Raw genomic sequence first — 25,793 nt, 5'->3', positions numbered from 1 at the left:
AAAATATTTATAGGCCATGTGTTCTATTCTCAATCTCTTAAGTGTTTATTAATTACTGCGAGAAGCTTCTCTGGCAATGTGAAAACACTGCATTCATTCTAAAGTTTACAAAGTGACACATTGTAACTCTGATAGGCTACTTTAAACGCAACTTGTTGGCTACATCGTGACCTCGTGGTGACCTGTAGAACACACCACTACTTAAAGACGCGCTTTTCTCCTCGTTTCCTAGGAGACACCTTAAACAACATCCAGATTCGGGTGTTTGCTAACGTTAGCCTATCAAGGAGTAACGGTACAGGGAACAGTAGGAATATTTTTATTCTAGGGTAAAAACGGATACCCCAGAACAAGGCACTTGATATGATGCTACTCTCGGCTCGGAATTTACAAACTCATAAGATAACGCAGGTTCCATAGTTTTGCCATTTGACCTCTATGGTTTAGTGAATGAAGTGGCTAGCTAACGTTACAAACTTAAGTTAGCTGGCTAGTCAGTTAAAATAAAATAACAGTAGGCTACAAACAAACAATGGCTGGCTCACCCATACCAGGTAACCTTATGGCTCGGCGCCCGCAACCTCCGACGAAGACTGTAGTTATGTACAGGAATGGAGATGCGTTTTTCACTGGAAGGAAGATTGTCATTAACCATCGCCAAATGTCAACTTTTGACAGCTTTTTAAGTTCAGTTACACTTGGTATTGAGGCACCATTCGGAGCCGTGCGAAATATTTACACTCCACGGGAGGGGCACAGGATATTTGACATGGACCATTTGCAGCATGGAGAGAAATATGTAGCAGCTGGAAGGGAACGTTTTAAAAGGCTTGAGTAGGTCACTCATACTTGAAATATCTCGAGTCTAGATACTTTTTAAACATTTGCCAGTCTTGCAATCCACCCATGTGTCTTAAGTAGTGAGTATCTTGTGAAATAATACTGAAAAATTGCACTGTTAATGTAGCCTCATGAAGATGTGCACTAATATCAGTCGTTTTCCACAAGTTAGAAGCTATTGCTTGTTGTTTCTTTTCAAAAATAGATACCTACAAATAACAACGAAGAAACCACAAAGAAAGAAAAATGAACTGGTAAGGAATAGCTGTATAGGCAATATTGGGAGCAGTGTTGTCATTGACAGGTGGAATGTACACAAAATTGCTGATGGTTTTGAATTAATTGAATGTGAATGTTGCTAATATCACATGAGCATACCATTCAAAACAATCTACTTTAGATCTGCCCTCTCTCATGTGGTTAAGACCATCTTATGAAATTGCATAGCTTATCTAAATTTCAGAAATGGTCTCCTCTTTTTAGCCTCAAGTTTCAAGGTTTCTAAAAGCCTCTCAAGTTCTGTCAAAGCATTAGCATTAGGCTATCATTTAGTTCTGTGCCAGCAATAAATAACGGCACCTCTCAAGGATCATTATTTTGTTTGGAAAAGGCGTTGGCTGATCCTGTTAATTCTCAATATTTTAGGCAGGCATATGAAGTTATAAATGCTTGTAGACTGCTTTTACCTCGTCTGTGCACAGACTGTTTAAATGTCAGTTGTCAATCAGTAGAAAATGATTTAAGCCAATACTTGAAGTTATTCAGGCGATGCTGCACTTTTAGAATCCGACAGACGTGTTTGACGAATTAGATGATGTGACACTGACTTGTCTATGCATGACCATGGTAATACCCAGTATGTGTTATTTCACAGATTCAGCCTGTAGTTCACAGCAAAATAGTCGTTCCAGCTCGTTGGAGGAGAATCATTAATGAGTCATGCACCATCAAGTGAGTCCTGATTGCATCGTCACCATCCACTTATTTATTAATGCAGTTCAGTCTTAAGTGTCATGTTACATGAAAGCTGAAGTGAAACTATTGCATTTTAGGGAAAGAATAGCCTATGCCGGGTGAAAGAAACGTTTGAGTTTGCCCAAAACTGAGCCTGCAAAATACACTCTCACTCCCCTCTGTAGCTGTGTGTCCACAATGATGATGAAATGACTGCACCTCAATGTCACATATGGTTATATTTTGTAGTGTTTTTACCAATGGAGATGTCTTGGTTCCACCAGCTCGGATACTGATACCAAAGTACACTCTCAAAAACTGGGACAATGTACTGGCCATGGTAACAGAGAAGGTACACCTACGCACAGGAGCAGTGTACAGGTGAGTTCTGTGAAGACTTGTGAAGATGTGTGTTTATCTAAGCCTGCTGTGAGTACCATAGGAGTTGTACTACAGTGAATTACAGTTGCACCACATGCATGCGTTTCTTCAAAACAGGTTATGCACATTAGATGGGACTCCTTTATTCAGCGGTACAGAGTTGGAGAATAACCAGTACTACGTGGGCGTGGGGGCTGAGAGATTCCGACACTTGCCATATTTCCAGTGGGTTCCTAACAAAGCAGTTAGTCGAGATATGACCCAGGGGTATGTACACCTATAGTGTTTCGTTTTGATTTTGATTGTCAGTTTTTGTAATATGGTTGACACATTATGCCATCTGAATTGTATTGCTTTTTTTTTTTTCTGTCTACAGTGACGTACTACCACCACTTAAAAAGAGGAAAGCAGGAAAAAATGTAAGTATTACAGGACACTGTTACACTGTACACAAAAGTGGATAGTTCTGGCAGTACAGATAAAGAATCATTCAGATTGCATTTCAGTGTAAACGGCAGTTTATGGACCATCTGATTTTTTAAATCCTGGGTTGAGAGAAACATATCCTCTGGCTTTCACATTGGACTGTTTGTTGTGCGGAACAACAGATTGTTGCAAGATATACTACCTGCTCAGCATTTCAATGATGTCCCTGCTCGACTCGCGCAGTGGTGGTGTGCGATCCGGATTGGGACATTCCCTTCATCAATCACTGTCTGAATGAGGCATAGAGTTCCTCTCACCTTGCTCTCAGATGGCTAATCCTAGTGCGATGAGCCAGGGGCCGCTTGATCAAGTGCACAGACTTCGACTGGGGGGAACAGATTTACCGGTGGAGCACAATGAAAAGGCTCACACGCTCCCAACGAAGGGCTAAATTGTATTGTGATGAAGTGGATAATGTACAGTAAGTGTATATCCAGCCTTCCAGGAAAGGAGGAGAAAGAAAGAGAGAGCGGGAGAAAAAGAGAGAGAAAAGATGAGGCTCCCAGTCTAACCAGAAGTGAAGGACAGAACGTGCAAGCTCTGCCAGATGATTGAGAACAGGCCGAGGAGAGGGCTGTGACAGCTGTTAGTGGTAAACATGAAAAATGACGGGCTCACGTGACAATTTACGTGACAACAGAACGCGCACATTTCACAATCCAGGTAGTATTTTCAGATTAGTTTACCATGCTCCATCAACTTGATTGAAATGTGGAAATCGCATTATCTTCAGGGGGAAATGGCGAGAGGGGATCTCATTAAATTCAATTATGGGCTAATCCACATAGTTTTTACTTTGTTTAACTAGTCAGTGCCAGTCATGCATTGTGATTGGATTGTGACAGGGCTGTGTAAGCTCCAGCTGTCCATACATTTCCTTTAGTTAATACCCATCTCTCACGTGTATTGCTCATTGATAAAGTTACATTGTTTCAATGTAATTTAATGTCTGATTTTCTTTTAATGTCTGTCAGTGTCTTACTGCTGTAACGACATTCGTTGGAAAGCATAGGACAGATCAGTGAAGTAGGAACCAGAAGGGGGAGACAGAGACTCACCGATACCAGTGGTAATTCATGATGTCCACAAGTTATTCTCCTCATGTCTACCAGTCTCCTGTGTGCATGATGTCATTGTGCATAGTGTGGAGAGAGGGGGAAAAAAAATAGAAGAGCACCAAACCCCAGCCTACACTGCTGTGCATCGCTAATTGTGAGGTGAGCCCAGAGCGACTGTGTGAATTATGGGATTGAGTGCCTCCCTGGCAGCTTGCGCCATAAGCGAGGTGGTATATCAGGCTTGGCACACGGCTCCAGACCCTGAATGCCATGGCACCGGCAGTCGGTGAAGTCACAGATGAAAGCACCGTCTTTTCCCGTTGGCAGCACAGATGCTGAATGCAGAAAATGCAGTGGAAGGCAATCTTGCAGAAAGAAGGAAGGAGAGGAAAGAGAGTGAGAGTGAGAGAGAGAGAAAAAAAACAACAAAAAAACAACCACAGCACAAAAAAAGACTTCACCCTGTCACTCGCAGTCCATTTAACACCAGTCTATAGTGTATTGTAGAGTCTGCAGCAGGCCCTGGAAATAGTCAGCGGAGTTGAATCAACATCCTTTGACATGACTGGTACCTCACCTTTTGGTTCCTCCTCAGTGACCTCATGCCTTGGGGAAATAGTGGTGATCCCAGGGTGATGGGTGGTACAGTACGTCCACCATCCTACCCACCCCACCGCCCCCACCCCCATGCACTGCCCCTTCCAGCCCAGCCCAGCCCAGCCAGGCTCCTGCAAGAGTGGCTGGCTGCCTGGCTGATATTGCAGGCAGTGTCCATGTCTTCATGCCCGACTCCCATGGCTGCTATCATATCACCGCGTCCTCCCCGTGACTCCTCCGCGCTGCCACTTGAGAGGCCCGGAGATGACACGCTCCCTCCACCACCACCACCACCACCACCGCCGCCCTCCTCCTCCGCTCCCCGAGACTTCTCACGCTGATTCCAGCCAGACTCGCCGGCTGCCCGGCAGGATGCTGCCTGCGCCGCAGCGGAACACGGAAGACGAAGCCATGATCTCAGCTTTTCCATCTCGGGGGTCGTTAATAGGTGCACAGTGGGCACTCGGAGACACTGGAGACACTCGCTACCCTTGCAGCCGGGGCACCAATTAAATAGCAGTTTCACCTCCTGTGTCAGGCTCAATCTGTGTGAACCCCCCCCCCCCCTCCCCCAACACACACACACACACACACACACACACACACACTCACACTCACACCTACACTCACACACACCTCATCATAATGCAGAGTGTTTTTTGACTTTGACGGTCACCTCACTGTTAGTAGTACAAGTTGAGCTCATGCTCGCTGACTATGTGTGGTTTTGTGGCCCTTTTGTTCCTTCGTCTTGTTAAGACAGCAGAATTTTAATGGAGTTGTTTTCAGCAAAGGCGATGTCAAATACGCCCGCCGAACTTATTTTCTGGCTGCCTTTTATTTTCCTCTTGCCCACCACCAACAGCTGTTGAAAATCAAAAGGATGTTGGACGGAGCTTGCCTTTGCATTATATGTGTAAAAAGAAAGGAAGAAAGAAAAAAAAGAAACAAGCAAACAAGTGCTATTCCCCAGAAACGGTGTTAGCTGGCATGCAAACACTATTGCCTACTGTGTGTTCTTGCGGAATGCAAAGATCAGTAAACTGCCCCCTAGCCAGCCTCTCCACTGAGTCAACTAAGAGCACGGCAGCACAGTGCACTCACATAAAGAGAGGGAGAAAGGGTGGAAGAGAGAGAGAGAGAGAGAGAGAGAGAGAGAGAGAGAGAGAGGGGGAGGGAGAGAGAGAGAGAGGGGAAAGCATTATGTGTGCTCTTCCTCTCTCCTCCCGTGAAGGAAGCGCCTCACCTCACTACCTCCAGCACACAGGAGATGAGCGAGCGGGTTCCAGAGGAAAATGGCCTTCTCTGAGGGAGCATTAATTCAGATGTATACCCAGCTGTCTGCACGTCACTCTGAACTCATCTGCCCACTGTTTTTCTCTCCTTTTCCCTCTCTCTCCATCTCTCCTCTCTTCCCCGAGCCCCTCTCTTCCTTCCCTGTCAATAGCTGCCTGGTGTCTGCCAAGAATAAGTTATTCTCTGGAACTCCCCTTCCCTTTAAGTTTGTTTGGATTCTCATTGTTTGATCTGGCTTGATAAATAAGACAAATGCATTTAGAAATTCATGGCTGCCCCATTTCATCAATAAATGATTAGTTGGTGGTGCTCTCCCGTGATTGATAGCTTGTGTGCAGGATGTATTGGAACCAGATGAATTCAATACAGTGTTAGTCGCAGGGGAGCTGCAAAGCATATCAGCTCATGAAAAATTGAGGTCAATGGGGGAGAAGAATATGAAAAAAGCGGGAAAGGAAAAGACACATGTTTTTTGCGTATCTGTGTGTGTGTGTGTGCCCATGGTGTGTGTGTGCGCAAATGTGTGTGTGCATAATGTCTGTGTGTGTGAGTGTGTGTGTGTGTGTGTGTGTGTGTGTGTGTGTGTGAGAGAGAGAAACCATTTGAACACAGCAGAGGCAGCTTTTAATTCCGTGCACTGGTGTTTAACACCAGAGGCGTGTGACATTGCGCGGCTACAGGTTGTGAGCTTTAATTGCGGGGTGCTCTGTCTCTTGTTTACTGTAGGCTGCAGATTGCCCAGCCCCGTCCCAGGGAGAGGAGCCGGAGCAGGCGGCCAAGGGGCTCCAGGCCCTGCTGAGCGGCCGCAGCGGCTCCCGCTTCTATGCCAAGTCCCAGGCAGCCAAACAAGCGCCGGAGCCTTCCAGAAATCCACCTAGTTTCTCAGTGGGGGGTGAGCAGTGGAATTCTATACTGGAGATACATCTCCCCGCAGCAGCTGTAGGGTTGCTTTGCCTCTATGTTGCCAGATTGCTGTGATATGAATTGGACCTGTTGTTTTTGTCGAAGGCAGCATTATTTTCACTGTGTGTGTGTGTTTGTGTGTGTTTGTGTGTGTTTGTGTGTGTGTGTGTGTGTGTGTGTGTGTGTGTGTGTGTGTGTGTGTGTGTGTGTGTATGTGTGTGTGTGAGGGAGAGGGAGAGGGACAGAGAGAAAGAGAGAGAGACAGAGAGAGAGAGAGAGATGGGATATGTGGTGTTTTTCTTTGTGTGTGTGTGTGTTGTGTGTTAGAGAGACACACACAGAGAGAGGTGGGGTATGTGGTGTTTTTCTTTGTGTGCGTGTGTGTGAGTGTGTGTGTGTGTATGTGTGTGGTATACAGCAGAGATAACAAGGGCTTGTGGTAGGGATTACTTTGAATTCACAAGCTGTTCTCCAAAGACTACCTGCATCAGGGGAACGCGCAGCCTGCCTTCTAGAGAATCTAGCTCTACGAGGTGCATATTAAAGCGAACACGACTTCAAATACCATCAAGCACTCTAAATCATGGATGAATTCAATCAGGGCATTTTGTAGGAAATGTATGCGGGAAGCCTTGTTAACAGTGCCAAGAAAAACAAAATGCTCCAATTTTCTGCTGATGGGGAATCAAAACTGATCATGAGTAATTTATCGCAAACAGAATAAAGGCATCAGCGTATAAACCTGACATTCTAACATGTTATATTTATAATCATAATAATGTCAGTGACAGTTTTTTGGAGATGTACCCAGTGTCATCGGGGCTGTCAATTGTTGAAGCTCTGAGCTTGTCATCTTGCATTTGTTGTTTATGTGTGTGTGTGTGTGTGTGTGTGCGTGTGTATGTGAGTATGGACACATATATACACACACACACACACACACACACACTCATTCACAGACATACACACACACACATCCTCACACACAGAAGCCTCAGAGTAGCTGTTGCGCGGCGGCCGGTGTCTCTCTGCGCTACTCTGAGGTCATGGGAGAGAGTAATGGCCTCTGTTCGGGGGGCTGCCATCGTTCCGCGTGTAAGAGCCGAGCCAGCAAGTCCTTAGTGATGGAGTTGAATTTCCTCCCTCCGCGTAGCCTCCGCATTAGTGCCGGCCCGGCTGCCTGCCGCTGCGCTCGGCGGGAGCGGCTCCGCGCCGCTCTCCAGCCACTTCTGTCTCGGACACTTGATCATCCCATGCGGCAGCGCTTCCTTATAAACCCGTCGCTAATGGTTTTGGGAGGGGGAGAGAGAGAGAGCGAGGGGAAAAAAGAGAGAGAACGAGAGAAAAAGAGGGAAAGAAAAACAGCCCTCCCCTTCTGCGGGCCTCCTCTTAAACACATCAGCTCGCCTCATAGGGATAATTAAGCATGCGATGTGGCTGAGTAGCGCTGAGATCACCTCCGAGGGAGCCTGTCTTCGGGCTGCTCGGCGTTAACAGATAGCGTCTCTCTCTGTGAAGCGTCATGTGGGGCTAACTGTGCTGCTTGGCTCGCAGGGCAAAAATGACCTATAATTTTTGTGCTTGACTGCTTGGAAGAAGGCAGTCTAATATGGAGCGAAGCTCAGTGTGGTTCATATTAGTTACACTGATGTATACAGCGCCTCACGTCCGCACATGTTGATGTTCATAGACGTCATTAGTATCAGTTAACGTGGAAGGAAAGTGCATTGCTGGACACGAGTTTGGATTTTGATATTCATTTGTAGTATTACTGCAGTGTAGTGAAGTAGTAGCTGGTGGTAACAGCTGTTCATGCCAAACTGTTTTTCCTCGCCTTTCTTCCACATGATATATCAGCTAATCTTTGATTTCTCACAAGCCTGTCTCGTGGCAAAAAGTCAACAGGATTCGAGCCTCGACAGTGTTTTTGCTTGGCACAGCATCAAACGGCCAAACTTCCCTCCCGATCCATTGTGACAAGTTCTTCTTCTCGCATTCCCATTGCCAAGCAAGATGCTGCCCGTTTCGCCTATGCAAGCACTTCATTATTATACATCAGCACTTGGCGTGATGCTTGTTGACTGCGCTGGTCTGGCGTGTTTGTGAAAAAGCTGTTGTTGTTGTTGTTGTTGCGAGCATATCAGAGGAGTTAAGCGTCTTTGGCAGCCTTCTCGGACCTCATAGTATCGCAGCGTGAGCGGTGGCCAAACTTGTGACAAAGATGTGCGAAAGGCTTCCAGTAGCCGCCGACTCTTTATGTCCACTTGAAAGAAATAAAGGCTCTGACAGGATCATTGATCACCTTTGAGATTTGGGGCCAAGAGAGAGAGAGCGAGAGAGAGAGAGAGAGAGAGAGGGGGAAAAAAGGCGGAGTGAGGATATTGTGGATTGGCAGGCCGAGCGGGCTGCCAAATGGAGAAGAAATTGTGATTAATCACTCTCAACAGCAGATAGCGTGTTCAAAGCCAAGGACAGAAGAAAGGAAACAGCGGGAGCGGCCGAGGTGGAGGAGGATAGGCGAGTACGAGTGGACCTGCCCATTGATCAGGTGAAGACCGCTCTCTGGATAAATACACACAGAGAACAAAGTGCACCAACCTGTTAAAGGGAAAGAGAAAAAAATCACTAGTCATCCAATGATGTTAGACACACATGGACAAGCAAGTGGAGTTGATTTCCCTTTTGTGTGCTTATGGCTAGTTTGTCTATTTTCTCAACTCTCTGGGAACATTTTCAGTAACTGTAATAAGTGAATAATACAGCTAATAATCTTGTAAGTGAAGTCAGGAAATATCAATAGCCGCATGGATAACGAACCTTCTGAATCCCTTTATGTACAGGTCAAAGCCAGGCCTGTGGATGAGGAGCAGTGTGACTACCCTCGTCCAGAGAGCGGTGGTAGGAGTCCCATTAAATCTTTCCTTCGTCGGGCCAGTACCGGCAAAGCTCTAAAAACGTCGCCGGCCAACTCCAGGGCGGAGGTCAGTGTGTTCTGTCTCCCCGAGCAAGTGTGAGGAGATATAGCTCTCATGAGACACCCCATTCAGAACATTTTTACATGACACCATGTGCCTGAAATCTCTCGAGATTTTAAATAATTCATCTGGCTTTGGATGGTTGAGATCTTAGAGATACTGGTGCTGAGACTGTTGTTTCGCTGCGATCAGTACTGGTGTGTGCTCATAACAGTGCTTATGTGTTCCCTGTAGACCCCCGGCAGTACTTGCGTGACTCCAGACGAGCCATTCAGTGACTCCAGGCTAAGTCATGCCAATGGGAAGCCGGCGAAAGAACCCGGGAAGCCACCAACAAAGACACCTGCGAGAGCATCAGGGAAGGCACCTGTGCCACCAGGTGAGCCAGTCGAGGACTCCAAGCTTAGCGCTGCAAACGGAAAGCCACCGAGAGCACCTGTGAGGCCACCTGTGTGGACACCATCAGCAAAGGCGCCGTCGAGAGCTCCAGCGACGCCAGAGGAGTCGGGCGACGAGGCTAGGCTAAGCGCTGCAAACGGAAAGCCAGCGAGAGCGCCTGTGAAGGCGCCGGCGAGGGCACCTGTGGCGGCGGCGAAGATGAAAGCTCCGGCGACGCCAGACGAGATGCCATCGCGAGCGGGTTCGCCTGTGGAGTCGCCAGATGTATCGCCTCAGGAAGCCACAGAGGTAAGACGCTTCACACATGCCACTCAGGAAGGCCCTGCTCTACACCTCAGTCCCTCCTCTTCCCTCTCTCCTTTCAACTTCATCCCTCCTTCCCTCCCTCCCTCTCGACATTAGCAGATCTGTGGCGAAAGCGCCAGTAGTGGGTACTTTGTATGCACAGCTATGGCCCTTATCAACAGTTGATGCGCAGCGAGGTCGAATAATCTTTAAGTTGAAATAATGTGAACCTCACAACATTAACCCCCAATTGCACACAACAATAGACCGAGATATTACAATGCTTTGCAATTTCATGTGCCTTTTGAAATTGGAAAATATTGAGTCTTATTTAAACAATCAATAACTCTCAGCATTTCGTTTAATGAAAACTATAATTTCAGACAAAGGCCATTACAACCACGGGGGAATGTTTTGGTCCCGTGATTTTTGCTGTAGTAAGCACTTTAGTAATAAAGATGTTCTTATTGGAGTAATTATTGACTTCGGGGAGCAGTTATTACCTTGTTAAAGACCTCATCAATAGCATTATTCATTGCTTATCTCATTCAGTCATATAGGAACACTGCTGAATCAGAGGCTCTATAGATCCTGAGAATGGCCTTGGCATAATAGTCGGTCATAATTCGCCCCCCCTCCCCCCATTTGGATCCCGCTAATTGGTCGAATCATCTTCAGCGCTCAAAACTGTTTGATTTACAGTGTCAGGCTAGAGGACCCTTTACAGCTGTGTGCTGTTCTTGACTTTATTCAATTCGTCCTCGACATGTGAGGGCTAATCAAGCCGCTCGCGCACTTTACATTCAAGCAGAAAATTAACCCTAGCCTTTGTGTTCGCTCCGCGCTCCTACACAATAAATATTTCTCATTATATCCCCATGCCAGGGCCAACGTAATCCATTAACAATGTTTATTTCCGCAGCACAATAACACATTAAATGGCTTATGAATAGATTCCACTCCTCAGAATGTGGTTTGAATAGGTGTCACTGCATGCTCGGATGGCTGTGTTTACTGTACTGTTGTTGCAATTTCTCTTCAGGGAAGCTCGCGTTCTTTGAAGCCCACTGAAAAATACACTAACCTGTGGTTACATGCTGTAGCTTCAGCTCATGTTATTTCTGTCTTCACATATATTGTAACATAACATTTTTAATGTTGTGTAGCTATAAAGGAGAGGCAGGACGATGTAGTAGATGGATGAACATTGTTGAAAAAGAGGTTGTTGATGTTTGGAGTCATCCTATTGATGTGCCGCTAGTGCCTGGTGTTTTTGTAGTCGAACAGTAAATCGTACCCAGGATTAGCGGTTATGTCTCTCCGACCATCTACAGCATCCTCCTCCTGTTTCTCCATCTCCTGTAATGAATGCTAATGGCTGATAGCTCACTTGAATGCCGTGAATCATACCCCAGCTGAAATTGAATGAAATTGGCCCTTACCAGAGCCATACTTAGGAGACACTCTCATTATTTAAATCAATGGTTGTGTGCTTCCCATGCGCGGTTCAAACGACAGACTCCTTGAGCCGAAAAATAATTGAAATGGTGATTTTCTGCGGTGGCCGGTTAGGCTGATCTTAATTGGGATGCAGGCAGATCGGCCCTGTGATGTAGGAACCCGGTCGTAATGATCGAGACTCGCAGACAATGGCGCGGCCGGGGAGAGAGACGCTGGCCGAGGAGAGATTAAAAGCAAACAGAGGGCCATACAGTGCGTGATCAATTGCACATGTTTGTTACCGAGGGTGACTCGTGCGGTAATTGGCAGGAGAGACCTGCGGGGGCCCCACTTCTACAGGCTACAGGCTTACATTCAAATACACGGGATATAAATGTGTTTATTCCTCGGCTTATCGGAATGATAGACTGTTGCTTTGTCCTCATGTGTTACGCCTAAGGACAAGAGACAGCGGCGGTGGGAGCGTAATATACAAGGGTAGTAATGTGTATGTGGCGGTGTAATTTTCTCCTCATGTTCTGTTTTGATTTTAATAATATTGGCTTACTTATCAGTCAGTCAGCTAAGCATTTTTTCTTAATTAATATTGTTAGATATGCCAATGCGACCAGGGATGTTTGATCAATTGTCTTCCTCTTCCACGGAATTTTGTGATAAAAATCAAATAGTTATTGATTGGCCCATTGATCTTCTCCCTTTTTGCCAATGCAGTATCTGTTCATTTATCTTCTGCTGTTTTCTGGCTACCATTCTCCAGCTTAGGTTAGCTGTTTCCAAGCCCCCGCTCACATGCAAGGTCAACTATAATCAACCCCAGACGATGTCACTGGCTTCTGCAGCAAGAAGCACTCCTCCTGGCTTTTAGTCTCACCATTCAATTACTGTTTATTATCTGGTGGCTAGTCATTAATCAGAGGGAGATGTTCTGGGATTCCTCACCGGGCCATTGAACCACTTAGAAAAACAGAGGTTTATTATCTTAGTTTCATGGCCACAGACGCTGCAGTGTTAAAATCTGGTACACAGGATCCACTGTGCTGTGTTTTTATCTCTGGTTCCTTTCTCGGCCCCCCCACCCCCCACACTCCACCCTGATCAGTTAGGTCTCATTCGTCCTAAAGCATGACATCACTTCCAGCTCCCAGAAGCTGAATGGGCGCAAATGTATGTCTTCCTATTAAGCATGCCGTAGTACATAATATGCTGGAAATCAGATAGAATTACTGCAGTAATGCTTTGCCTTTGCCCAGAACCATTAGATTATGATTCAGCCATTAGATCTTAGCTAATAAGGACAGAACTGTGACACACTGCTGTAAATATGTAAATGACAGCCCTGGAAAAGAAAAAAGTTGTTATGCTAGGCTGGATTGGGTAAGTTGGTAGCTTGGGTCTGCCTGTGCCTCTTTGAATTTCATGAATGATGTGAGCGTTATATTTACACAAGCCTTAATGTGACTGCTAAAAATGCTGTTTTAAGAGCAATATAAATGGAACCAGATCAAAGCGCCAGATTCTGATTTATGTTCTAGGAGCCGAAAGTGGAGCGGCGAGCGTCAAAGCTGTTCGGAATACGGACACGGATGTCCAAGTTTTTCAAGGGTGAGTTCATCAAAGAGCTGTGGCATTGCAGCCCAAAGTTCCCGCAGCCCCGGCGAACACGATACATGCATAAAGAAAACCACTAATACACTCCGTGTTACCGGCTTCCCTCCCATGTCACCAGATCCTCATGTGCCGGGCGAACATCTGGGAGAGCTTCCATACATTATAAATACCATCTGTCTCGAAGGTTACCTTTCCATTCCCGTGTCTTGGTGTATTATTAAGTACACCTGTACACTGTGTGTTAGGGTATTCCATCAGCTGCGCGGAGACGCATGCTTTTCAACTCTATTTTTCACAAGTGTATGAAAGAGAATGGTTTGGTTTGGACCCCTCAACTCTTTCATTTGCGCAAAAGCAACACAAACGCAGGGGGGGGGGGGGGGGGGGAATGGTCATGTTTTGAATGTGGTCCTGTAAAGACGTGATTTGTGTACCGGAGAGGAAACGAGACGTTGCTGAGAGGTGTGCCTGGAATGCCGGATGCACAATTTACTCTAACAGGTTCCAAAGAACAAGGTGTTTTGAGGGACAGGATGGAGGCTCTGCCAATCTCCGTGTCTGAATTCCACTGGGTGACTTAAGTGAGAGGGATGGGGGTTATTACTGCAACTAAGCCGTGGCTTTTTGGTCGGACACCAGAACCTATCCTGTAGCCCACACTCGCAGCAGGGCATCCTATTATGTAGAAGCAAGGTATCAAGCCAAAGGCAGAATTTATATTCAACACCCCGTCAGAACTGTATTTCGGCTTTTCTGTGAATATTGAGCCGGGCCAAATTGGCACCCTGTGAATATTGAGCCGGGCCAAAGTCTGTCACGCAAAATCCTCCATTTTAGGAAGTTGATATAGCAGTAACAGAGTTTTTTAAATTTGGGATACTTGCTATGCAGCGAGCTGTGGTTGTAATCTTTCACCGTATGATACAGGCTGTCACACAGCGCTTGAGGCGCGTATTGACTTTCTTCTTATCTGATGCGTGTTCATCTCAGTCTTGTGTATTCTAGCGATGTCCCTGATCAATTTTAATGAATGTGCTGCACCCCATATGTTTACCATGAAACGGAATGAGAAAGTCCATAGGGTATGGGGAGCTCTTTAAATATTCACCAAGTGTCTGGGCGTTTGGCATTGGCAGAAGTGCCTCAGATGATGACACCATTAAGATCACACACTTCTTATGGAAGGTGCGAGCGCCTAAATGCTGTGTTGCCACATAGAGGAAGGGGTGGTGGGTTGGATCGCTATTTATTTTGTTTGACAGCACAATTGATCACCACTAATGCCATTGATTCAAGACATATTTTGAGGCGAGCAAGGAATCTTAAACTTACCAGGGAGAAAGAAATAAAAAAAAAAAGAACGTACTGTAAGGCTTCTGTCTGCTTTTTATCAAAATGTATACCACCAGCCCAGGTTTTCCAAAACCACATGGCGCTTTTCCAACGGGTGGAAACAGGAAATCTGTCGAATATCTGCTCGTGCTTTTGTTCAATTTAAAAAAGGCCACTCGTCAAGGAGGCTCTCCTTCAAAAGTTATTGAAAAATATGAACAACAAGCTTGTAATTTATGGTAACTGTTAGCAGCCACTGCTGTGAGTTGTAAACCATAGTGATTGATCTCAGACATGAAGATGTGTTCAGTCATGTCAGAGTCGGCCCAGCTCTGTCCTGTACGCACACATCACATACATGCGGAGGGGTAGCCGGCCCTGTCATGTTAAATTATACGGCACACAAGTTAATGAACAATGAATTTCCGTCTTCTCCATGGGGATCATACCTGAGTGATGACCTTTACGGAAGCCTGATTTTTACTTTTATTTAAATGTAAATTATCTGTGTGCGCAACGGTTTCGCTCTTAAAGATGGGATATTTATCAAAGGGGGGCCTGCTACTTGCGTGGTGATGTGATCCACTGGATATTTCACATTTTTGCTCTCCTAACGATTTTTTTTTTTTTTTTGCTTGTGTTTTAGACAAAAACAAGGAGAAGACATCTGCTCCAGAATCGGATGCCGTGAAGCCGGAGGTATGTCCACAGCTGTCAGCATTTATTATGTTTTGATTGTATATTTCATAAGCCCTTTATATATTTTACAATGTGGGTTATGTGAAACCGTTATGGTGTCTGCTTTGGATGGAACTTGGGAGTCTTCACCACTGAACCTCGTCATTGACATATATAATACAGTGCATGTTACTCATGCTTGAATCATCAGCTCCAGTACATTTCATGTGACAGTGCTTTTGAAATTGGGCTCCAGTGCAGTGCAAATAATATCCTTGTGGATTTGTGAATACCCCTGAGAGAGAAGACATTTGTTAAGTATGACAAAGTTCAGAATTGCACGTTTTTTTTATGTCTGCCCATTTATCATACACATGACATTATTCGCCTTCAAAGCCACGCTTCGCCCCAGCCGCCGTAGGTTCCAAACGCCGACGAGAGATAATACGTTCCAAAGACGCCGCGTGGAGAATCTGCCATTGTGATGCGCGGAGAGGGGAGCCGTCCGCGTGTGATCTCGGGCCGCCGCTGGTCTGATGATGGAGCCTCTGTGAAGTGCACCAGTGCCCAGTGATACATTAGCTTTGATTGCCAGTTTGCTCTGTTCGCAGCGAGCTTTGAACCGCGTCTCGAGATGAAAGCCAAACTTGTCCAGTGTGTCCACTCTTGCAGCAGCTTGGTATTTGCTTCAGGCGCCATCAAGGCCTTCAAGAGTCTTACCCAGGCTTGGGGAGGAACATTATGTATAATTTATCATACAATGCCTCTCAGACAGCACGTTTCTGCTCCATTTTAATTTGATGCCATTTTTACTTCTCATGTTGACAGAATCAATGATCGACCTATTTTACAAGGTAGGCCTTTGTTGCATTTTATGCACTTTGATATTGGCAACCCTGTAGTTCTGAGTGCATCACCAACACTGGCGGTCTGCTCTCTCTCACACAGAAAAGACAGCCAGTCCTGTCGCAGTCACAGCATGGACCCCCCCCTCCTCGATCACTGAGACCCCTGGGTGCAAGATGAAACTGTTTTAAACTAAATAAAAATGTCTGCATCTTGACAGCCCCGCAGTGGATATATAGCCTCTTATTTCAAGAATATATTGCATAATTATGCATTGTTATGAATATTGCATGGACTCTCACAGTGAGCGTGTGGTAAGTTGCCTAATTGCGGGGATTAATTATTAAGAAGCAAAGGTCTTGAGTGGGCTGCAGAGTAGCACTTTTGATGAATTATTTTTTGTAGTTTTTCTGATGAATTATTTTGGGGGGTGCTCTTGCCACATCAGCATGCAGGGTGTGCCGCAGAACTCCTCTTGAGAGAGTCTTGTCACCCCCAGAAGAATAACTACGATGATTAAAACCAGTAGAATCAATTAATAACTTACTGATATTGGAGTGGATCAGAAATTGCACATGGTGCTTGCGGCCATGGTTCTTTAAGGCACAGAGGCAGGATGATTTGTTAAACAAGGGCCATCGTTGACCTGTAGGTCACACTTTAATTCCTTTTTAAGTTAACTTCATAACATGAGTAGAAAATGCAGAACAATGCAATGTTGCCAGAACACCCGCTGGTATACTTATGCTACTTCAGTATGCAAATAAGGCATGTATAGAAGATTAGCAGCTAGCCTTTGAGGATGTTTTCTTTATTAAAATACCTTTGATAAAGTGCTGAGTCCAGCTAACTGCAGATTGTTAAATCTCAACTTCTATGAACAAGTTCAAAGGTACAGTTTAATGGTCTATTTTTTTATTAAGTGGCCCTAAATAGGTATTTCATAATTGCTTCATTTTAGCTATTACACAGTTGTCAGTTGGAAATTGTTGTTTAAATGTGAGCTAATACAGTAACAATGAATGTAAGAAAAATGTTTTTTTTCATGTTCCTTTTTTCCTCCTGTAAATACCGTCTGTACTGTATATCTAGTCTGAAGGTTTATGATATGGCAGTGTTACAGTAGGTAAAGGAGAATGATGCCAAGGTTTGTGAAGCCCTTCCCTCAAGCTTCACAAGTGCATCTTTAAGGAAATGTCTTGTATCCTCCTTCACCCATGATCAAGCCTGTGTACTGTAAATAAAAGATTGATAGCCAGCTGTTAGCGTGTGTGGCCTGTATGATACTCAATCAGTCAGACATGGGAAAGAAGCCCCCAGCCTCTCAGCCACCACTTATACATAACAACAGCCAAGACGCTGCTCATAATGTGGCTTAATGGAGATGTTTTTTTTCTTGCCTGTTAAGCTGAACAAGATTCACAACAGTGTTGTCGGTCTTTGCTGTATCGCTAGACAGGCTCTACTGTGGTCATTTGGTCTCTCCACACGGAGGTGATGCAATGGCTCTGGCCTACCCAACATATGAGGACTTAAGCTCTATTTTGCATCATGTTAAGCTGGCTCATTCCTAACATACTGTAATAGTGGCGATGGTTGTGAAGGAAGCGCAGGAATGGCTCTTTAGAATGGAATGTGTCCTGACGGTTTTCTAGAGAGAAAAAGACATTTGTTGATTTGGACATTTAAAGTGTTAGTAATAATAGTAGTAAGAAAACTAATACAGTTACTTGACAAGAAAGAGAGATGGTTGAAGAAACGTATGAATTCAGTTCAGTTAATGAACTTCATTGCTCTTTGGATGAATTTTTAAATAGAAATACCGCAGCATTGCATCTGGGTAATCCAGACCAATAACTTGCTAAAGTGTTCAATTGAACGTCTTTTAAAACGAAAGCTTTGCAAACGGGCAGCTTCATATTTTTTCCTCTGCTGACAAATACAATTAGACATGGCTCGAGATAGCTGGTTACTGCGGGTTCTTGTCTTTAATGCAGAGCAGTTATGGACTTGCAACTCAAGTCTGCTGAATGCACTGTATTACCACACACACAGGAACATTTCCTTATTGACTGCCAGTTTACTCAATGCTGCACTCTGTAATCCTGATGCATAACAGCCCTGACTGTATTACACTTGTTGTATTCTACCGATCGCCCCCACCCCACCCCTTTTGTGCTTCAATTAAGCTAATAAGTCCAATGTGTACTAATAGGTAGCAATCAATTTATTCTTTCTTGCCTTTTGGTGCCTTGACCTCATTAGCAAGTGCAGACTTGCAGTTATTTCAGCTCAATGAAATTTACTTAAAATTGTATTAATTTGAATGCAAGGCTATACAAGCTGACCTCAAATGGTTAGACTGTGCATTGGGATTTCGTTGTCATGCATAAGCAAATAGCGATGCAGAATGCTCGGAGGACCCCAAAGCACTCTACTCCTCAGCACACTGTCAACGCAGTCCTGACCATTATGAAAATTACCCAATTATCTGAGCTGGGTAAACTTTGTGGTAATATTGTAACTCTAAAAGGTGTGCGCTTGTATACAAGCACTCTCATTTGTGCCTCCCACTTATTCCTGTGTGTGTGTGTGTGGGTGTGTGTGTGAGTGTGAGTGTATGTGTGTGTGTGTGTGTGTGTGTGTGCATGCTGTAATGCGAGTCAATATTTCCATGTGTGGGAAAGAAGGTCTGTATATGTATATGCATGTAGCGCCACCGATTGAAAGAGACAACAGCAACTGCTCACGTTCAGCCAGAGGCTTCGATATGATCTATATTCACTTGATTCAGCACATCAGCAGAAAGCTGCAGAATGTGTAAACTGCCTCTGATTTCGTAAGTAGCTCGTGCACATAATGGTGTTGGTATGTGCCAAGATAAGGACACACACAGGCACAGAAATAGAATAGCAAACTCCGTTCCAGGAAGTGCCGCATGACCCAACACTGCAGATAGAGATACTGTATGACGAGGACTGTATTTCCCAAGTGCCATTGTGGAGGATGAATCATGAAAACAATTTAAAGTGATGATGCTGCACCTCGAATAATTACCCAGTGAAGGACATTTAAAGTGCTGAGTAGGAGGACAGGGAGTTATTGCCTCGTCACACCTAGCTGACTGGATTTTGACGTATACAGTATGCGCTGACATTATCCACTCCAAAGGGGTGGGATGTTTTTCCTTTCGGCAGGTAAGCAGACCCCTCCTGCTTGCTTATGCATGTGTCTGGTTTAGGCCCCTCTCAGGATTTACATGACAGCTTTAGAGGCTACAGCCATCCTCTGGGGTCCAGAGAGAGATAGAGAGAAAGTGAGAAAGATAGAGAGAGAAAGAGAGGAAGAGAGAGAGAGAGAGAGAGAAAGAGAGAGAGGGAGAAGGCTACTCAGCAGACGATCCGTAGTGCCTGAGGCCCCTTTTTAGCGCTGACATCATCTGGAGCCACCAGGAGGCCACTCTTGTCTTTTTTTTTTTTTCCACGCAGCCTTTCCGGTTAGTCCCTGTTAATGGCTGGAAGCTGAGGCTAAAAGCCCCCAGTGGCTGATAAGAGGCAGGCAAGGGAGCGGCACTATCACCGGGGGGGCCTGCTCGGCTGATTGGGCTGCGCTGAGGAAACGGTCTAAAAATAAAAACAAATGGAAAAAAATCCCAGATGATATCATCTGCCGTGCCGCTCGCTGACTCGCGGAGCCTGGTCGCCTGGCAGTGGGGATGGTGCTTTGGAGACTGAACACAACCTGTAGGAAAATGGAGTGACGGCGTTTTCAACGGGAGGAGGATTGAGGGGTCTGACAAGGGTGGAGAGTTTGTGTTGTGATATCTAGTATCAGTGGACAGAATGTACACTAGTAGCTTGGATACAGGGGGGGAAAATGCAAAGGAGTGAGCTCCATTTGCGCTCAACTATTTGACTATTTTATCTTTATAGCATTGACCTTGAAACATTAGATTATTAAGATGTAAACTTCAGTATTAAGATGAATATGCAAGTAAAATAGTTCATCACAGAAAAATGGCCTTTTCACCCACACCATTATCTGAAGAGAGAGCCAATGATTCCCTCAGTCTGTTTTCATTCCCCCTCCTCCACCTCCTCCTCCTCCTCCACCTCCTCCACCTCCTCCTCCTCCTCCTCCTCCTCCTCCACCTCCTCCTCCTCCTCCTCCCTGAGCTCCCACTGTCCCAGCGTGCCCAGGCTCATTGTGTCCCCAGTAAGATGGATGCCCAGTGTTGTGGGGGCAGATGGCCATGATGCCTCCGTGTGTACACACAGCCCACAGATTAGCATCCCGCCTGGGCGTTGCATCTGATGAGGCTCTGCTCTGCTCTGCCCTGCTCTGCTCGGGGAGGGGAGGGTGGGTGGGTGGGTGGGTGGGTGAGCGAGCGCCGCATCATTTGCATGAGGGACGCGCCACCTCAGCTTTGTGTGGCGGGTGGCCACAGCGCTGCTGGTGTTTTTTTTTTCTCTCTCTTTTTTTCTCTTTTTTTTTTTTGTTGTCTGGGACGGGTCCAGAGGGCAGTCCTACACGTGAGCCTTTCAAAGCAATCCCCGGCTCTATTCCCACGAGTACCCCGCTGTTTACCATCATTTCTGGATGACAATAAGGTGCTTTTTGTTTTTTGTTTGTTTTTAATAGTATGGAGATATGGTGTTGGTGGCCTTGCATGTCAATGAAAGAGACCTTTTTTCTCTCTGTCCCTGGTGAAGCCTCAGTTGTGTTTGACTGATGTTGTGCAAAGTTGAGTCTCAGCTGTTGTGGAAAGACCCTGATCTTTGTTCTTGGTGATGGTCTGAATGGATGTTTTCTTTTCAGGCGTAGGCGATGCCTACATTTGCAATTAATCATATTTAAACCTCTGATACATATTTGAGTGATCCGAAATCTGTTTTGCATAATGAACACCCATGTCTTTTTGATAGATTCATTTCATTTCATTGCTGTGATAAAGTTTTATAATGGATATCATTTACCTGCAACATATGCGGGCCTCTTTGGGAGATCTGTTTCCGCGGTGATCACAAGGCAATAAATCAGCTCAAACATAAATTATGACTGCAAAGTCACTTTAGATTTCCTGTGAGGCTGCATACAGTATGTAAATCCAGTGAAGCAATGATATGATCGGCATAAAAAAAAATCACCTACTTTAAGTCTCCTCATATCTTCACTATTACCTTGGTTTGAGTCATGACACGCAGCCGGAATATTGTCCTTTATCTGTTCCTATCAGATGTAATGAATGTACTGCCCCAAAGGTGAGTCCGGTAATTGATTAAAGGCCGTAATGTTTTTCGCCTTGGCGCGTGGACGTCGGGGGAACATCAAAGTCCCGCGCGGCCGAGCTTTATTTCCCAGCAGTTAATGAGGAGACGGCGGCTGAGGAGAGTGCTTCTGGGTCGCAGTGGGAACACGGCGAGGTGAGGTCACTTCAAAGGCGCGATAATGACGGATTAAGTGTAAATCACAGCCACGTTTTAGGCGCTCACATAACAACTCACTGATCTCTTGTTTTTTTTCCCTCTCCCCCCTTTTTTTTATAATGAGAAAAATGGATGCCGGTTCTTGTCGGGTGAAATGAAGGATTTGTCCAGAATGTCACGAGAATGGTGACAGTCAGTTGCTATTCCATGACGGGCTTTAGAGATCTTGTCTGGGAGAATTTATTCTTGTGTGATACTGAGGTGAGCTATTATGAGCAGTTCTGCACTTATGTCTGTTCTAGCCCTACTGGTTCCAGACAACCATGCTGTATTTTGTTTTCTAGTGTTTTCCTCAGTGTTGTAAAATGCCAAGGATCAAAAATTTCGAGGGGTGGAAAGTGTGTCACCCCAGTGTCACAAATCCAGCATCTATTATAAGTGTCGACCATCAGAGAAGAGGATATGGATTTTACCCATAATGCCCCTCTTCATGGTGACCTTTACCATCTCTCCCCTTTGCCATTCTAGGGCCTCTTCCTGGGTTTATGCTGAGATCACTTACCTGCAGATAGAAAGCACTTAAGCTCATGAGTGGGCTTGTGGTGATTTATGCACCTGTAAGCCTTACTGAGTGCCTGTGTGTGCAGCCTACTCCTGGAGGAATGAGGTGTCATTAAGCAAAAAGAGCTACAAACAATTTCATGTAAAAAAATGATATCGTCCACTTTGAATGTGGAATCCTATTATGCCGCCATGTTGAATCTAAAGTGGATGAGCTTGTTACCGTTGAGAGGAAGGCCCACTGACCGCACACTTTGTTTTGGATGACGCGCCGTGATTTATGTAGCCATCTCTGTAATTGTTTCTCCAACACAGTCATACTTTACGTTAATATTTATTGACTGGATGGAGCCAGCGAACACATGTTGTCATATCATAGTGGCAAGGCTATCATGTTCGGCATGTGCTCAGGCCCCCATTACACATTTAGGCCTCCTAGCTATCTTGCAGTGCATCATGTAGTAATCTTGTTAGTAGTCCTAACCAAACAATACTGGCAAGGGCCCTGCCCAGTCTCTTCCCATGCACATTTGCTGAACCTCTAACCGCCAGCTTAGATCCACTGGCTAATTCATCAGCAGCACGCTGCTGGATCCATTCTCTCTCGCTCTCTCTCCAAGTCGCCGCGGCTGACACTAAAGCTGAAGTAAACACATCTTTATAGTGTGTGTGTGTGTGGCGAGTGAGCGGCGTGCTGGACCCCCACGTGACTGACCCTCATCGAGCGGCGTGGCCCGAGCGTGCGAGCGGAGAAAGGGATTAAACATGGCCGCCCCCCCCCCCCCCCTTCCCCACACAACCCTCCTCCTCCTCCTCCTCTTCCTCCTCCTCCTCTCCCCGAGAGGGAAATCACCTCTCATTCTGCTGCGGGCGCCGAGGTGGCGCTCATTACACCTGGGCTCTCCCATGTTTAATTGGCCTCATTAAGTGATTAACTTCGCAAATTTACCTCTCGCCTCAAGGGCACGTCGCCGCGCGGCAGTAGATCAAGCTGGCGCTGCCTCCCGAAGTCACTCCATTAAAGCGGCGAGCTCGGGTGTCGGCGCAGACCCACGGAGTTTAAAAGGACAAGTTTCCGAGCGGTCGCTACACACCGTCCCCCCCCACGCTAGCCGTTACCTCACTCTCTGACCCAAATAAACAGACGAGCGGTGAGCGTCGCGTAGCGAGCGTCAGCTTCATAATCCGCGCTGTATGTTTTGAGAGTGATGGGATATATATTACGGGTGTGGAAGACACAATTGGATGAGTCGGAAGAAAGCGCGGGACAGTTCAGAAACGCAAAGGCATTTATTCTTTAATATTGCGCATCCTTGTCTTTGGGGAGTGGAACAAATGAAGAATAGATGAAAAGCAAGGGCTGTTATTATTTTTCCTGAAAGTTCACTTTAAGTTGTCATCATTGACTCGGCGGGAGCTGCCGTGGGCCCCGTGACAGATTAATGAAATGCCAGGTAAAGTGGCAATTTAACCGCCCCGCTCGCTCGCGCGCGCTCACAGGCTGAAGGTCCGGCTATCGGGCCTCGGCTTCCTCTTTTAACGACCGCCGGCCACGGCTTGCCACCGGCAACGGGCAGCCGGACGGAGAGCGCGGAGAGTGTACAAATTGGACCCATCATTTTTCATGCGCACGGTGACATCCCCCGTCAGCCAATTCCACTCTGATAGCCTCTCTCAGGGATCATTGATATCTGCATTAGAGACCTTTGTTAAAGGTCTCATCTAAATGCATTGAAAAATGCCCGGCTCTCCTGTGTACTTCCTGCTGAAGATGCAGGTGGTCTCTGGCTCGCCGATCTGCCTCGGAATTGCAGACTTGGCTTTGTCTACATTAAGGTTAGTTTGGGAGGGGGGAGCAGGCAATGTGGTGTCACTGAACTTTGGGGAAAACAAGTGTGTGTGTGTGTGTGTGTGTGTGTGTGTGTGTGTGTGTGTGTGTGTGTGTGTGTGTGTGTGTGTGTGTGTGTGTGTGTGTGTGTGTGTGTGTGTGTGTGTGTGTGTGTGTGTGTGTGTGTGTGTGTGTGTGTGTGCTGGAGGGTGGGTGGTGGAGGTGGGGAGGAGGAAGGATGACAACAACATCAACAGCAACAGCATGCACGGCAGTGGCTGCAAATCCAAGAGCTTGTGCTGGAGCTTGCTGACAACACTCCGATTTGTCAACCTGACTTGGGCTCTGACACCCTGAAGCAAATCAGTCCATCAATCATTGTTTGTGTCGAATTTATTCAATTTGATTGTGCAGACATGTTGAAGTGGTTGCTCAACAACCAGAATGTTTTTTTTTATTATTATTTATTTTTAAATTGAAGGCATACAGAAAATGCCTCAAAATATGGCCCTTGGCTAAGGATTGCAAAAAAACCAGAAACACACTAAGGCTTCCTAGAAAAGCATTGCATCTTACATACAAATGGATGTGTCTGAAGTGATTTTATGCTACTTCCCATAAATGTTATTGGATGAATAGACATGATCTGAAGGTACGCTTAGGAGTGGGAACAGCTTTTATATATATACAGTTCTATCGACTTGCCAAGAGGCCTGTGTGTAGTCGCAAGAGTAGATTTCCATTTAACACAACACTACAGACGGACTCCATTTAAAAGCTCCAGCCTCAAAAGTCTCGCCGCACAGAGCACTTGCGCTGCAGAATTGCTTGGGAGTGAACTCTGACTCGCGCCTCAGATCCTAAATGAGTCATTTGCTATTCTCGTCTCTCTCCTTCTGCTCAGGGCTGAATGAGACACAACACAATTGATCGAGTTGTCGCCCCCGCCGGAGCTCGACCACTGTCACTGTGCATTCGCCGCTCGCCGCTGCCGCAACAAGCTTTTGGTCCGATGTTCAATTTCCCCCCCCCTGATCAAAGAGCCTCTTGTGCTTGGAGAGGTCTGGCCCATACACTTGATTTGAAATTACCCCAATGCTGCTCTTCCCACTGAAACATTTGCTCGTCGTATTTTTTTTTTTTTTACTCGTCCTTTCGCCAAACAGCTATTTCCCCACACGGGAGTGCACATAGGTGTGCGCTTTTTTTCTGGACACGACGCATGGACACAATGCAAGAACCCTCTCCCGCAGCCTTAAAAGCTTCTGGGTGTTGTTGTCGACCTGGTGAGTGAAAGCACTGCTCTCTCTCTTGTCTCCTCTCTCTCTGTCTCTGTCACTGCAGTGAGAACCAGGCCCAACAACAGTATCGGTGTCATCAGAACGCTCCCTCACGCGGTGTCAGATGATTGGACGTATGCTCGGCAGACATCTATTCAGGACAACAGTATCTGTGAGCAAACTGTCACGGGAGTTGGAAATAAAACAGGGGCCTTTGGAGTGCTCTCACTCTCACCCACAGTTTGATACTTCATTGTGTCATTTTTGGAGTCAAGTTGATTGAAAATGGTGTCCAGGAAAATAAAAAGCATTTTTGTCAGTGTCAGGATTCAGAAGTCTACCTTCAGGGTTATTTATTTTTGATCCTCACACAAGAATAACATCCTCATCAAAATGAAGAAGTTAAGAAAGAAAAAATAAGATATATGAGATTTGTTTGAATACTGAAGATGTAGTGGCATTTAATATATGCCGGTGAGCTGAGGTAAATAGAAAAGAAAACAATTAAACAGATGAAATGCCATACAAAAGCAAACACGCGACACACAAAAGCCCCTTATCACAGAGGGATAGAATGAGAAATCAGTTCTGGGGTCACG

General features: G+C 45.8%; 1 protein-coding gene across 3 annotated transcripts; it reads left to right on the top strand.

The window, feature by feature from the left end:
- The first annotated feature begins 269 nt into the window (after window positions 1–269).
- On the top strand, window positions 270–25,442 carry LOC134067762 (doublecortin domain-containing protein 2). Of its 3 annotated transcripts, none has more exons than XM_062523193.1 (14): window positions 270–834; window positions 1,046–1,094; window positions 1,715–1,791; window positions 2,044–2,175; window positions 2,293–2,442; window positions 2,552–2,594; window positions 6,339–6,504; window positions 8,966–9,063; window positions 9,356–9,496; window positions 9,725–10,177; window positions 13,168–13,237; window positions 15,222–15,274; window positions 16,082–16,107; window positions 16,202–16,282. In XM_062523193.1, the coding sequence occupies exons 1-13, from the start codon at window positions 533–535 to the stop codon at window positions 16,088–16,090; spliced, it is 1,743 nt and encodes a 580-aa protein (XP_062379177.1). In that variant the 5' UTR covers window positions 270–532; the 3' UTR covers window positions 16,091–16,107; window positions 16,202–16,282. The 3 variants fall into 3 exon arrangements, with proteins under 3 accessions (XP_062379177.1, XP_062379176.1, XP_062379178.1); XM_062523192.1 differs by having other exon boundaries at window positions 8,963–9,063; XM_062523194.1 differs by lacking the exons at window positions 16,082–16,107; window positions 16,202–16,282 and adding an exon at window positions 25,259–25,442 and having other exon boundaries at window positions 8,963–9,063.
- Window positions 25,443–25,793: the final 351 nt, after the last annotated feature.

Source organism: Sardina pilchardus, chromosome 20 (genome assembly GCF_963854185.1).
Source record: "Sardina pilchardus chromosome 20, fSarPil1.1, whole genome shotgun sequence".
Taxonomy (NCBI): Eukaryota; Metazoa; Chordata; class Actinopteri; order Clupeiformes; family Clupeidae; genus Sardina; species Sardina pilchardus.
The sequence above is the reverse complement of the archived record's forward strand: the minus strand, read 5'-3'. Positions and strand labels throughout refer to the sequence as shown.